This window comes from Trachypithecus francoisi, unplaced genomic scaffold (assembly GCF_009764315.1).
Source record: "Trachypithecus francoisi isolate TF-2019V2 unplaced genomic scaffold, Tfra_2.0 Lachesis_group5, whole genome shotgun sequence".
Lineage (NCBI taxonomy): Eukaryota > Metazoa > Chordata > Mammalia > Primates > Cercopithecidae > Trachypithecus > Trachypithecus francoisi.
In genome coordinates this window covers 85994728-86010140 of record NW_022681470.1, presented here as the reverse complement: position 1 = coordinate 86010140, position 15413 = coordinate 85994728, and the positions used below count along the sequence as shown (strand labels likewise).

General features: G+C 51.3%; 1 protein-coding gene across 49 annotated transcripts in view; it reads right to left on the bottom strand.

Moving 5' to 3' along the window:
• Positions 1 to 15413, bottom strand: part of OBSCN (obscurin, cytoskeletal calmodulin and titin-interacting RhoGEF) — a 163184-nt gene that overhangs the window by 68324 nt on the left and 79447 nt on the right. For 37 of the 49 annotated variants that reach the window (XR_004433938.1, XR_004433939.1, XR_004433940.1 and 34 more), the window contains 12 exons: positions 12152 to 12415; positions 11357 to 11620; positions 10738 to 11001; positions 6964 to 7227; positions 6338 to 6601; positions 5524 to 5787; positions 4281 to 4547; positions 3833 to 4099; positions 3469 to 3741; positions 2609 to 2881; positions 1678 to 1874; positions 1414 to 1489 (listed from right to left, as the gene is read on the bottom strand). Coding sequence is in view for 46 of the 49 variants with exons in the window: in XM_033197474.1 (XP_033053365.1) it covers positions 1414 to 1489; positions 1678 to 1874; positions 2609 to 2881; positions 3469 to 3741; positions 3833 to 4099; positions 4281 to 4547; positions 5524 to 5787; positions 6338 to 6601; positions 6964 to 7227; positions 10738 to 11001; positions 11357 to 11620; positions 12152 to 12415 (2937 nt within the window). In the remaining 3 variants the exon portion in view is untranslated. The remainder of the gene's footprint in view (positions 1 to 1413; positions 1490 to 1677; positions 1875 to 2608; positions 2882 to 3468; positions 3742 to 3832; positions 4100 to 4280; positions 4548 to 5523; positions 5788 to 6337; positions 6602 to 6963; positions 7228 to 10737; positions 11002 to 11356; positions 11621 to 12151; positions 12416 to 15413) is intronic. The other 12 variants (XM_033197500.1, XM_033197505.1, XM_033197507.1 and 9 more) reach the window with 7 other exon arrangements.

The window sequence follows — 15413 nt, the reverse complement described above, 5'->3', positions numbered from 1 at the left end:
GCATCTGTCTCCTTTTAAAGACTTGGGAGTGGGAGGTGGCACCTAGGATGAAGGACACACTATCTCCATGTCCAACTCCTCCAACAGATTGGGGATCCCCTGAAGGCAGACTGCATCTGGCCCATCATGAGGTTCAGGACTTGCTAAAGGGTAGGAGCTTAGAGGGTATATTCTATGGTGAATGAATGGATAGCAGGTGGATTGTGAATGTATGATGGATGGTGGATAGATGGTGGATGAATGGAAAGATAGCTGAATAGTGGATGAGTGAGTGATGAATACATGAGTGGATGGGGAAAGGGTAGATGGATGGTAGACAGGTGAATGGATGGATGGATGGGTGGATGGTAGATGAATGGAAGGATGGGTGAATGGATAGTGGATGGATAGATGGATAATAAATGGACGGATAGCAGATGGATCAGTGGGTGGGTAGATGGATGGTGGGTGTGTGAATGGATAATGAATAGACGAATGGAGGATGTATAAGTGATGTATGGATGGTGAATGGGCAGATGGATGGATGAATGGAGGAACAGTGGGATGGATAGATGAATAGTAAATGGATGGATAGTGGACGGGTGGATGGTGAATGGATGGACGGTGGATGGTGAATGGACGGATGGTAGCTGTATGGATGATAAATGGATGAATGGATGGATTATGAATGGACTGATGGACAGATGATAGAAGGATGGATGACAGATGAATGGACAGATGATGGATGGATGGTGGATAGCAGATGGATGGAAGGTGGATAGGTAAATGGATAAATGGATGAACAGATGGATGATGAGTACACAGATGGGACCTATCTGAGACCTAAAGGCAGGACAGTAGGGGAAGAACACTCAAGGACAAGCACTCAGGGAGGACCAGCTCTGGGGGCAAAGTATGACCCAGGCTGAAGGTTCCTAAAATCTTGTTTGCACGCTTGCCCAAATCCATACACTTGTCATAGGCATGCTTTTGTATCTGCACCTTTGAGCCTGTCAGGCATGTAGATGTGTGTAAACATAGATGCACTGGCATGTGTGTGCATCCGTATCACAGGAGTAGGCTTTCGGAGGATGGAAGTCAGGCAGGTCCTGCCTCCACCTTAGGGCCCAAGCCTATGGCAGCTGGGCCCCCCATCTCCCTCCCGCAGGTGGCATTAATCCTGGACAGGGACCCCACACACACCCTGGAATTTCTCAAGACTACCTTCACCAGCCTACTCACCAGTGACCTCTCTGGTCCTTGGCTTCAGTGGCCAGGGGTTGGAAAATTGCCAGGCCCAAGACAAGATCACTGTAGGAAGTCTTGGGTTTCTGCCCCCTGCCCGCTGACAGCTGCCAATGAGTAGGACATTCTGGTGCCCAGGAAGCTGGGCATCTGCAGGCAGAGTGACCGGTGTGGAAAGGGGCTGCCCACCTGTGACTTTCAGCCGGGCCTCAGAGCTACACGTGCCCACGTGGAAACTGACAGTTCCAGCATCTTCAAGGGTCACCTAGGAAGCAGGGAGAGACATGCTTGGCCCTGAGAGCCCCCATCCCGACCAGGAGGAGCCCAGCCAGTTTGCCAGACCTCAATGACAGGGGGTCATCACTTCCCCAACACAACCCCCTGGTGGAAGACCTTCCTGAATGGAGTTGGAAGCATTCCTGTCCTGGTACACTCAGGTCCCAGAAGCCTCACCTTGTGCAGGGTAAGCAGGTGGAGTGTGCCCTGCTCCACAGCGATGTCATTCATCTCGTTGACCTGCAGGGGCACCCCTCCTAAAGCCCAGCAGGCTTCCTGGCCTGAAGCTCTGGATAGCCGGCACTGGAAGCTGGCATCCTGACCCTCACTGAGCTGTACGTCCTGCAGAGGCTCCAGGATGGTCACCTCAGGAGCTAGACACAGGGGAGGCATGGGTATCAGCCTCAGCGTCTGGGGTGTCAGCCTCAGCGTCTGAGGTGCCCCCTCAATCAGCACAGTCTCATCGTCCTGGGAGTCCATCCCTGGGTATCCTCCCCCACGCACAAAGACTTGCACATGGGGGCCTGTTCTCAGCTCCCCACTCCAGTTGCAGGCAGAGTCTGCTCTAATGGACAGTGGATGGGTGAATGGATCAATGGAGGAATGAATGGATGGATAATGGGTGGATGGATGGATGGCTGATCAATGGATAAATAGATGGATTGTGGATGGATCGATGGATAATGGATGGATGATGGATGGATGGATAGTGAATAGGTGGATGGATGGGTGAATGGATAAATGGATGAATGAAAGGATGGATGATGGGTGAGTAAATGGGACTAGTGTGAGAACTAGAGGAGATGGTGCAGATGACTGAGGGCTGGGAGTGGGCTATGGTTTGCAGTGGCCCCGCCACGAGGGCCAAGATGCAAACTCCAACACTGTGTCAGCCTATTGGAAGCCCATGACCACCTGTCTCACCAGTCTGACTCAGCCCACTCTCCTCTGACATCCTGGGGCCACCCTGAAATGTCAGCTCACAGGTCCACCTCCCTGCCAGGCCCCAGCCTCCAAAGGCAGAAATCTTTGCTGTCTGGCTCCGTACCCAGCAGGGCCCAGACATTCTAACCCCGTGCAGTCACTGGTGGGGCCTGCCTGTGGCTACCTCTGATGGTGAGCTGGGCGGAGGAAGCATGGTTGCCCAAATGGAAGGAGACAGTGCCAGCATCCTCAGGTGTCACACCCTTCAGTCGCAGTGTGTGGATGCGGCCATCCCGCACAGTCACTTCTGTCACCTCATTGCTTTGCAGTGGCAGGCCTTGTAGGCACCACTGCATGCCTGTGGCTCCAGCCCTGGACACCTCGCAGCTGAATTCAACATCCTCATTGGCCATCACCTCTGCATCAACCAGCCCCCGTACAATGGTCACCTCAGGCTCTGAGGGGTGGGGCGAGATGGTTCCCTTTACCAGCCAGGTAAAAGAGCCTAGGCCAAGCTCCCATGCCCCCTCCTCCAGGAAGCATTCCTGGGCACCCTCACACTCTTCTGCCATGGCCCATCTGTCCCACATGGCTTTTGTTTCCTGATGTGCTCACAAGCACAGATCCCGCCATGACACTGAGCTCTTTGGGGACAGAACCTGGGCTGGAAGTGTGGGCCAAGAGGGCAGTTGTGTCTGAGGAATGGGAAGGGGTCGTGGGACACCCGACTGCCTGTCAACTCCCACAACGCAGCCAGCCCCACCCTGGCTAGCACAGCAGGGAGGCAAGGCTTGCAGGAGAAATAGGTGGGAGCTCAGCAGCGCACCCTCACACCGGCCTCAGGGGTGGGCTTGAGGGGCTGCAGCCTGTTTCCTTGCTGCCCAGGTTCTCTCAGAGAGCCCTGACAGGGACACTGGGAGGTGCGGGGGTGAGGAGGAAGACAGCGTGAGAGCAGGGGACTCAGGTGCACCCAGAAGGCAACGATAAGTGGGTGGGATGGCAGGGAAGGGCTCACCCTCTCCTCTGGGAGGCCCCACCGCTCACCTGTGACCCTAAGGGAGGCAGTGGTTTTCTGGCCGCCTGTCACGCAGGCATACTCGCCCGTGTCCTTGGCCTCCAGTTGGTGGATCAGCAGCTCCCGCATGGCCCCCTGGCTCCGCATTTCGTACTTGGGGCCTGCATGCAGCTCCACACCCTCCTTGAGCCATTGCACCGTAGCCCCCGACTCTGCATCGCTCAGCTGACAGCACAGCCGGGCTATGTCACCTGTCTCCTGCTCCAGGCTCTGCAGCCGGGTCTTGAACTTGGGCCTGGGGACTGCGGGGGATGCAGGAAGGGATGCTTAACACTCCTTGCCTCTGACCAAGGGTGAGGGGCTGTGGGAGGCAGGGGCTGGTGAGCAGCTCACCACGGACAGAGAGGCTGGCCATGCTGTGTGTGTGGCCCGTATCGCACGTGTAGTCACCCGCATCCTCCTGCTCCACTCCGCGTACCAGCAGCTCCGCAGCTGCACCATCCTGCACCATCTGGTACTTGGCACAAGGGAAGAGCTGCAGGGAGCCCTTGCGCCACTCCACGCTTGCACCCGCCCGGCTCAGCTCACAGCGTAAGTGTGCTGTGCCTCCCTCATCCACCTCCTGGGGCTGCAGCTCTTGGAGGAACCGCACAGGGGCAGCTGCAGGGAAGGGAGCAGGGCGTGAGGGCAGGTCCCTGAGGAGCTATAAGGGGGAACCAACAAGTGTGATACGGTGCAAAGTGGGGAGGGAGAACCGCACCAGAGCAGCTTCCAGGAAGGAGGCAGGCCCAAAGCACTGGAACTGCGCTATATCCTGGGCCAGGCCAGCCTGGGTTCCCACCTGTGACAGTGAGGGTGGCACTGGTGGCCTGGGAGCCACAGGTGCAAGTGTATTCTCCAGTGTCTTCACGTCGTAGGCCCCGTAACACCAGCTCCGCAGTGCAGCCCTGAAGCCGTGGCTCCCGGCGTCCATTGGCCTGCAGCTGCAGGCCACCCTTGCTCCAGACCACTGTAGCAGTGGGCTCAGACAGCTCACACTGCAGGGTGGCTGTGGAGTCCTCCTCTGCCTGCAGATTCTGCAGCGGCTCCCGGAACACTGGCTGTGGGGCTGCAAGGGGCAGGGGGCAGGGTCAGCTCCAGATCTATACCAGGCACCGCTCTCTGGGCTGGCAGATGAGGGCCTGGGCTCCTCCCAGCTCCCTGGCCTGGCTCCACAGGTGGTGCTGCCTCAGATGGTACCACCAGTCTATGATTCAGGAGCGAGGAGGCAGCGTGGTGGGAAAGCAGGGAGGGGCTAGATCTACCCAGGGCTTAGGAGGCTGTCCTCTCACCCAGGACCCCACTCCCAACCCCCGCAGAGCCACACCCCCCAGAGCCCAGGGCAAGGATGTGTACTTTAGAACCCAAGGTGAGGCCCTGTACCCCATACCCAAGGGCAAAGCTGAGTCCCCCAGATCCCAGGGCGAGGCCAGGGCCCAGGGCTATAGGTTCCACCTCCCCTCCATGGGCACCCAAATCCCAGGGCAAGGATGTGTATTCAGACTCCAGAGTGAGGCCATGTCTTCCAGACCCCAGGACAGGGCCATGTCCCCCAGACTCCAGGGCAGGGACCGGGTTCCCTAAGACACTCAGGTGTCATGGGGGCTGTCTGCCCCACAAGGCTGCACTGAGAACCAGGGCCAGCCTGCAGGGCCCAGGTCTCTAGGTCCTGCCTCCCTTTCCTGGGCACCAAAGGCCTCCCTCCGAGAAGGACATGAGACCCCGTGGCTAAAAGACTTCAGGTCTCAAATGAAGGATGGCAGAAAGTTGGATTGATTAGGTAGTGATGGGAGGCAGGGGGAGAGAGACAAGGTGGGAATTCCTTCCCTACAACCATGACTGATACGCAAGGTCACATGGCTGAAGCTCAGTATAGATACCAGGGCATGGGATAACGTTGGAACCCATGAGCAGAGGGGACAGAGGAAACAGCAGGAGGAAGTGGAAAGGAGCATCCACAAGGAGAAGGTGTGCTGTCCCTGGGACTGCACATGGAGGAAAGACACACACCCACATTAGTCCATGTGGCCACATGTGGTCATTACCCTTGACAATGAGAGTGGCCGACGTCTTCTCCTGCCCACATACACACGAGTACTCCCCAGTGTCTGCCACGGACAGGCCATGAATCTGCAGCTCACATCTGGTCCCATCCTGCCTCAGGCTATATCTGTCCCCATCTCTGAGGGTTTCAGGTCCCTTCCTCCACTCAACAGGGGCTGCCTTGCTCAGCTCACATTGCAGCATAGCTGTGGCCCCTTCTGTGGCCTCTTCATTCTTCAGACCCTTTGTGAACTTGGCAGGCAAGGCTGGGGAGGTCAGAAGATAAGGACACAATCATGCCTCTGAGCCCACAGAAGAGACAGGACATGGATGACAGAAAAGACATAGAACCCAAATGGACACGAGCCACATCGGGATGTGCTGAGCACAGGCTGTGCACTGTGGCTTCCCTCAGTCCAGGCTGTACAACACATGACCATGGCCCCTTCTGTGGCCTCCTCACGCCTAGGTCTTTGTACGACTCTGGCACATACAGAGCTGGAGAGGGTCAGACACACATGAAAATCAGATCATCTGCAGCACTTTGGTGGACACAATATGAGAGAATGGAGGACAAGACATAGAGCCCAACAGGGCAACATGACTGAGCCCATGCTGGCACACAGGTGGGAGCTGGCTGGAGATGCTGTTTTCCCCTGGTTTCTGCAACAGCCCAGGAGGCTGGAAGGGATTCTGTGGAATTATGGGAACAGGATGACATGGACACAGGGAGAAGACATGGAGAGGAGACGGAGGGCATGAAATCAGTACTGGCGCATCAGAACATGGCTTTGCTTGGCCACATGTGATCTTTACCCCTGATGGTGAGTGTGGCTGAGGTCCTCTCCTGCCCACAAATGCACGAGTACTCCCCGGCATCTGCCGCAGCCAGGCCATGAATCTGCAGCTCACACCTGGTCCCATCCTGCCTCAGGCTGTGTCTGTCCCCATCTCGGAGGGTTTCAGGTCCCTTCCTCCACTCCACTGGGGCCGCCTTGCTCAGTTCACACTGCAGTGTGGCTGTGGCCCCTTCTCTGGCCTCCTGGTTTGTCATGTTGTCTATGAATCTGGCTGGCAGGGCTGGGAAGGACCAAGCAGTCACTGAGATCGTCAGACTATCTGGACAACTCTGTGGACAGGACACAGACACACACAAGGAGCCACACAAACCACCAAAGGACCATGGCAGAATGAGCAAACGAATGTACGGAAGGCGAGAAAGCACCTGGCCCAAGAGGAACAGAGAACATGCAGGGATGGGGATGAACAGGAGGACATCTCCTGATGAAGAGAAGGGGAGGCAGGAGATGCCCAGAGGACCCCAGTTAGAGGACAGACAACTTCAGGGTTCCCACAGGGATGCCACATTTGGAAGTAGAAAGTGGTGACACAGAGACATAGATCCCAAGCCGCAAGTCCATGTGACCACACGGGATCTTTACCCCTGACGGTGAGTATAGCTGAGGTCCTCTCCTGCCCGCATACACACAAATACTCTCCAGTATCCTCCAGAGCCAGGCCACGAATCTGCAGCTCACACCTCGTTCCGTCCTGCTTCAGACTGTATCTGTCCCCATCTCTGAGGGTCTCAGACCCCTTCTGCCACTCCACAGGGGCCACCTTGCTCAGCTCACACTGCAGCACAGCCGTGGCCCCTTCTGTGGCCTCGTGATTTCTCACATCTTCTATGAATTTGGCCGGGAGGGCTGGGAAGGACCAAGCAGTCACTGAGATCATCAGAATAACTAGACGACTCTGTGGACAGGACACAGACACACACAAGGAGGCACACAAACCACCACAGGACCATGGCAGAATGAGCAAATGAATGTACAGAGGGTGAGAAAGCACATGGCCCAGGAGGAACAGAGAACACAGTCTCCATCTCTGAGGGTCTCAGGTCCCTCCTTCCATTCCACAGGGACCACCTTGCTCAGCTCACACTGCAGTATGACTGTGGCCCCTTCTGAGGCCTCCTTGGTCTTCAGATCTTGTGTGAATTGGGCAGGCAGGGGTACGAAGGGTCACATGGACAGAAGCCATCAAGCCCTCGGGAGGATCTGAGGGACACACCTGAACACCCAGGAAGAAAACAGAAGCAGGAAAGCTGGAGGGACTTGGGATGAGGTGGAACAAAGTGCATCTGACAGTGAGGACTTCCTACATTCTGCCTGTGAGGTGCAGATTGGGTGGGAGATGGGCTCCATCCTGGATCTCTTCTCAGAGGGCATCTTGTCCTACCTGTGAACTTTCATCATGGGGAAGCAAGACAGGCTCCTCCAACTTGCAACCCACATATGCAATAATGTGATGGACATCTATGATGACATAGGAGGCACCTTCAGGTCCCAACATCCACTGCTCCCTTGTCATCCCTCACACAAGAGACAGCCTGACCAGACAGGCCTTCCATCCAGCACTGCCCATGCTTAGATCTACCTCAGCTCACTGTACAACATCCCAGCCCACACAATGCCCTGCTACCTCCATCTAACATGCTCCTGGACTGACTCTACGAATCCACATTCCTATATATTACCCTGATTCATATCACCTAGATCATGAAGACACCAGATGTGGCCTCGAACCACACCTCTGAACCTACAATCTACCATTCTCTCTTGCCTCCTGACTCCAGGCAGGGGGCTCACAAGTTAGCAGAGCAGAGCCTAACCCAATTACATAGCCATAGCCTGCTATGGGTTGTGTTTCTACAGAAGTCAAATGTTGAAGTCGTAACTTCCACTATTTCAGAATATGACTGTTTTTGAGATAGGGCCTTCAAAGAGCTGATTAATGCTAAATGGGATCACAAGGGTGGCATCTAATCCAATATAAATGCTGTCCTCATAAGAAAAGGAGATTAGGACACAAACACAGAAGGACCAGTGAAGACACAGAGAAAATGGCTGCCTACAAGCCAAGGAGAGAGGCCTCAGAAGGAGCCAACCCTACTGATACCTGGAACTCAAACCATCTAGCCTCCAGAATGGTGAGGAAATACATTTCTATTATTTATACCATCCAGTCTATGACACTTTCTTTATGGCAACCCAAGCAAACAAATTCAGACTTTGGTACCAGGAGTGGGGTGCCAAAGGAACAAATACCTATAAATGTGGACGTGGCTTTAGAACTTCGTAATGGGAGGTAGCTGAAAGATATTTCAGGCGCATGCCAAAAAACTGTGTTTGCAGGCAGCAATTGTTGGTGAAAATATGGGTGTCAAAAGTGATTCTGGTCAAGCCTCAGATGACAATGGGAGACATTATTATTAAAAACTGGAGAAAGACTATCATTGTTATACAGTGGCCAAAAACCTGGTCAAATTTTATTCTAGCGTTCTGTGGAAGGTAGGACTTACAAACAACAAAACTGGATATATTTACCTGAGGAAGTTTCTAAGCAAAGAATTGAAACCATAGCCTGGTTTCTGTCTAATATTAAAATGCGAGAGGAGAGAGATAAATTCAAAAAGGATTTGTTAAGCAAAAAGGAACCAGAACTTGAAGATACAGAAAAATTTTCAGGCTGTACGTACTGTGGGAAAAAAAAAATTGAGAAAGCATTATTCTGGGAGAGTATCAATGCTGGACAACCATTTGCTAAACAGATCAGGTGTGTGGTTTATGGATCCATTCAGCTCTCTCAGCAGAAGCCAGTAATAAAAATGAGATCATCAAGGAAAGATCTGTGGAAAACTCTTGTCTGGTGGCTTTGACCCACATGGATCACATGGGACAAAGTTTTTTTGAGACCTTTATACCAGAGGAAACGCTGTGCTAGCTTGAATTGATTGGAACAGAGATGGGACAAAATGAACAAAGGATGTCAGACTTCTGAGAATCCACAGGATAGGCCAATAGAGCTACATGGATATAAACATGATATTCTGCAAGAAAAAGGAATAATGACCCCAAAATTGGTTCAGGGGTTGACAGGAATGGCACTATAACCAGGGGGTACAGGGCACAGGCTCCGGAAGTAAGGCTGTCTCCTCCTCAGTTGCAGAGAGCCAGACACCTCCACTCAGGGCTGAGTGGGTAGAGTTGTAATCCTATTGGGTCCAGAGGAGAGGGCATTAATCCAAAGCCTTAAAACCTAATGATATTTGTCCTGCTAGGGCTACATCTTGCTTGGGACCCATGACCCACTTCTCCTTTCCAGTTTTTCCCTGATTAAGAATGTTCATCCTATGCCTGTCCCACCATTGTGACTTCAAAGCAAATAACTTGTCTGATTTCTCAGCCTCACAGATGAAGAAAAATTTTGCCTCTGGATGAGTCACACTTTGTCTCCCTCATAGTTGACTCAGATTATATTTAGAGGTGATTTGGACTAGTTGATACTGAAATGGGCTAAGATTTGGGACTGTTAGGAAGAAGTAAACATATTTCGCATGTGAGAAAGGCCATGAATTTTGAGAATTCACATGGTGGAGTGTTATGGTCTGAATTGCACCTCAGAAAAAATGCGTATGTTGAAGTCCTAACCCCCAGTACACTTCAGAATGTCACTGTATTTAAAGACAATCATTGAAAGGTAAAATGAGGTTGTTAGGGTAGTTCCAAATCCAGTATGACTGGTGCTCTTATAAAAAGAGGTTAGGACACACATATGCACACAAAGGGACAACCATATGAAGACACGGGGAGAAGACAGCAGTCTACAAGAAGAGAGGAGTTGACACCTTGATCTTGAGATTTCAGCCCACTTCTGAGAAAATAAATTCTGTTATTTGAGCCACACTGTCTGCAGTGCTTTGTTACGTCAGCCTGAGCAGATGAAGACAATACTCCTTTAGAAGCTTGGAATGACCACAAGGATCAATCAAAACACTCACCAGACTGAAGAGGGGCCTGGCCTAAGCCATCGCTATGTCTGTCAAAGGACATACATTTCCTGACCTCCGTGCCTGGGGCCCAAGAGCTGGTGGACATCCACAGGCCCTTGCAAGATGGCAGGGGCCCCAGATAGCTCTCGTGGACCCTGACACCTGTCTGCTGCTCTCCCTGTCCTGACCCCTGGGGTCTGTATGCCCAGGCCCTAGATTAGGTCATCCAAGTGGGTTCTCAGTGTGCATTTGTGGGACAGAACACACAGATGAGTGACTGAATAAAATGTCAACGACATTGAGAGACACTGGGAGAGCACAGACCATGTGGGTTAAGTTGGGGAAGACAAAAGTCATTCAGGTGGTCACATGTGGTCTTTACCCGTGATGGTGAGTGTGGCCGAGGTCCTCTCCTGCTCACATATGCACGAGTATTCTCCAGCATCTGCTATGACCAGGCCACGAATCTGCAGCTGACACCTGGTCCCATCCTGCTTCAGGCTGTATCTGTCCCCATCTTTGAGGGTGTTGGGCCCCTTTCTCCACTCCACGGGGGCCGCCTTTCTTAGCTTACATTGCAGTGTGACTGTAGTCCCTTCTGTGGCCTTCTGACTTCTCATACTCTCTATGAATCTGGCAGGCAGGGCTGAGAAGTACCAAACAGTCACTGATATCATCAGACTGTCTGGAGGATTCTTTGGACAGAATATGGACACCAATAAGGAGCCACACAAACCACCAAGGACCACAGCAAGATGAGCAATATACAAACAATGAGAAGGCAAATGGTCCAGGAGGCACAGAGAACACACAGGGACGTGCATGAGCAGGACATCTCCTGATGAGAAGGGGAGGCAGGAGAAACCCAGAGGGCCCCAGTTAGAGGACAGACAATCACAGGGGTTCCACAGAAGCTCTGCCACATTTGGAGGCAGAAGGTGGTGACACAGAGAGGTGTATACACCAAGCCACAAGCCCACATGGCCACAGAGGATCTTTACCCCTGACAGTGAGTGTAGCTGAGGTCCTCTCCTGCCCACACACACATGAGTACACCCCGGTATCTGCCATAGCCAGGCCATGAATCTGCAGCTCACACACAGCCCCTTCTTGTCTTAGGCTGTATTTGTCCCCATCTCTGAGAGCCTTGAGGCCTTTCCTCCACTCCACAGGGGCTGCCTTGCTCAGCTCACATTGTAGTGTGGCTGTGGCCCCTTCCATGGTCTCTTTATTCCTCAGACCCTCTGTGAACTTGGCGGGCAGGCCTGGTGGAGGGATCAGAAAGACATGGACACAATTATACTGAGCACATGAAAAACACAGGACATGGATGGCACAGAGAAGACACAAACCCCAACTGGACACAGACCACAAGCAGGGTATGCCAAGCACAGGCTGTAGATTCCCTCTGTTCAGCCTGGTAACATCACAGTCATGGCCCCTTCGTGGGCTCCTCAGGTCTCAGAGATAACATGAATCTGGCATGCAGGGCCAGAGAGAGTCAGAAAACACAGAGAACATTAAACTCCTTGGAAAGTGCTGGTAGACAGGACATGACAAGATGAAAGACAAGACACAATCCAATAGGACAGGGCCCACAGTATCACAGGAGTGGGAATCTGGATGTAGATGAGAGTTTCTTCTGGTTCCTTCAGCAGCCCAGGAAGCTGGAAGGGATAGTGTGGCATGATGTGAAGAGTGTGGCAGTCTGGGGGAGACCATGCAATGGGCAGAGATTGATGGCAGGAAGTGAACAACGGGACATCAGAACGCAGATCTGGACACATGGACTTTACCCCTGATGGTGAGCGTGACCGAGGTCCTCTCTTGTCCACACACGCATGAGTATTCCCCAGCATCTGCCACAGACAGGTCATGGATCTGCAGCTCACACTTCGTCCCATCCTGCTTCAGGCTGTATCTGCCCCCATCTCTGAGGGTCTCAGGACCCTTCTTCCATTCCACAGGGGCCACCTTGCTCAGCTCACACTGCAGTGTAGCTGTGGCCCCTTCTGAGGCCTCCTTGGTCTTCAGATCTTGAGTGAATCGTGCAGGCAGGGCTAGGAAGGGTCACATGGACAGAAGCCATCAAATCCTCTGGAGGATCTGAGGGACACAACCTGATTATCCAGGAAGGAAACAGAAGCAGATCTCGAGGATATGGGATAAGGTGGACCAAAGACTGTGCGAGACTGAGGTCTTCCTGTGTTCTGCCTGTGAGGTGCAGATTGACTGGGAGATGGGCTCCATTCTGGATCTATTCTCAAAGGACATCTTGTCCTACCCATGTCCTATCATTACTAGGAAGCAAGACAGGCTCCTCCAACTTCCACATATGCAATAATGTGACACATCTCCCTCTTCTCTCTCTCCAGTCTCACAGGAGACACCTCCTTGTCCTGACACCTGCTTCCCCATTCTCATACAGGAGATACCCATCCCAGGCAGGGCTTCCATCAAGCACTACTCATGCATGGGCATACCTCGGCTCACTGCCAACCATACCAGCCCACACAAGGACCTGCTGTCTCCACCTCACTGCTCCTGTCCTGACTTTACTGGATACACATTGCCTTGGCTCAATCACCAAAACCCCCAACAGACTCCAGATATGGCTTCGACACCACACCTCTGACCCTTCAACCTGCTGTCCTCTCTTGCTTCCTGACTCTAGGCAGAGTGAGAGCTCACAAAGTACAATGGAGCAAGCCTCACCCTGGTTACCCCCTGTTATGGTCTGATTGTGTCCCCCCAAATTCCTATGTTCAAACCTAACCTCTGGAACCTCAGATCGTGACTGTATTAAAGATAGGGCCTTTAAAATGGTAACTAAGGTTAAATGAGGTTGTTAGGGTGTACCCAAATCCAGTATGACTGGCGTCCTTATAAAAAGAGGATATTAGGACACAGAGACACACTGAGGGGTGACCACGTGAAAAAACAGAAGACTGCATCAACAAGCCAAGGAGAGAAGCCTCAGAGGAAGTCAACCTAATAACACTTCACGTCAGACTTCTAGTCAGAAATCTAACAGAAATATTGGTACCAGGAGTAGGGTGCCATTGTAACAATTATCTAAAAATGTGGAAGTGGAAATCTAGATTGCTGTGAACAACGTGTTCATGTAAAGATGGACATTAAAAATGCTTCTGGTCAGACCTTAGATGGAAATAAAGAACATGTTATTGGAAAGTGGAGGAAAGGTGATCCTTGTTATTATGTGGCAAAGAACTTGTCCAAATTGTGTTGTTGTGTGTGGAAGGTAGGACTAAGAAACAATAAAATTTTGCATGTTTAATTGAGGAAATTTCTAAGTAAAGTGTTGAAGGTGCAACCTGTTTTCTCTTTGCTGCTTATTGTAAAGTGCAAGAGGAGGGAAACAAATTGAAGAAGGAATTGTAAATAAAAAAGGAACCAATACTTGAAGCTTTGGAAATTTTTCAGCCTAACCACATGGTAAAAAATGAGAAACTGTGTTCTGAAGAGAACATCAAGGGTGTGGCTAGACAACCATTTGCTAAAGCACCAGGTGTGCAATTTATGGATCCAATTAGTCATCTCAACAGAAGCCAGGAATAGAGATCCAGTTATCTGGAAAAGCCTCTTGTCTGATGGTGTGGACCTCCATGAACTGCATGGGAGGCCAACTCAGTTTTTGATAATCTTATACCAGCAGATTGGAGTGAACTGGACTGAGGTGGGATAAAATGAAGGAAGACTATCAGACTTCTGGGATTCACCAGGATGAGCTATTATCACTATATGGCTGCAAACATGTCTTATCCTTCAAAATAAAAGAATGGCCCCAAAGGCATCAGCAGGGCTGTCACTGCCACTAGAGGTCCAGGGATCAGGACCACCTCTTCCCAGAACAGAGGGGGAAGAGGTTGTTACCCAAGGATGACTGGATAAGATATTACCCAGGTCTGACAGATTGGGGACAACATTCTGGTTGGCATGCAGGACTGGAATTAAGTCAAAGAGAATTATTTTTCAGGCTTTAAAAAAATAAGTAAAGATGGGGTCTCACTGTCACCCAGGCTGGAGTGCAGTACAATTATAGCTTACTGCAGCCTCAAACTCCCAGGCTCAAGTGATCTTCAAGCCTCAGCCTCCGCAGTAACTGGAACCCCAGGTGTGCACCACCACATCTAATCCTTTTTTTTTTAGAAAAAGGGTTTTGCTATATTTTCCAGACTGGTCTAGAACACCTGCCTAAACATGCTAGGATTATAGACGTGAGCCACTGTACTAAGTTACCAGCCTTAAAATCTAGTGAAATTTGCTCTGCTAGGTTCAGACCTGCATAAGATCCATGACCCATTTTTTCTTTCCAACTTCCTCTCTTTTGAACGTGAACGTCTATCCTATGCCTGCACCACCATTGAATTTTTCAAGCACAAAACTTGTCTGGTTTCATGTTTCACAACTGAAGAAGAATTATGCCTCAGAATGAGTCATATTTCACCTCCCTCATGCTTGACTTAGATGACATTCAGATGAGATTTTGATTTTGAGTTGATGCTGGAATGGGTTAAGATTACGGGTTGTTAGGAAGGAGTAAATGTATTTTGCATGTTAGAAGGTAATTAATTGTGGGAAGCCAGAGGGCAGAATGTCATGGTCTGAATTGAGTCCCCTCCCCAAATCTGTATGTTGAGATCCTAACCCCTAGTACTTTACAATGTCATGGTATTGAAATAGGATCTTTGACAGGTAATGAGGTTGTTACGGTGGGCCCAATCCTATATGACCAGAGAGTATCTACAAGCCAAGAAAAGAGGCCTAAGGAGAAACCAACTGAGTGACTCCTTGATCTTGGAATTTCAGACTCCAGAAGTCTGAGAAAATAAGTATCTGCTGTGAAGTTACCCAGATGTAGTGCTCTGCTGTGTCCACCGAGCAGACAAAGGCAGCAGTCCTTCAGGAGCCTAGCATGACCACAAGAACCACTCAAACACTCTCAGCAGATTTAGTGGAGCCTGGCCTGACCACCTCCTCAGTAAGCCCCCAACCCTACTGTGCATGTCCATCAGCAGAAACACAGGCCCTCACCTC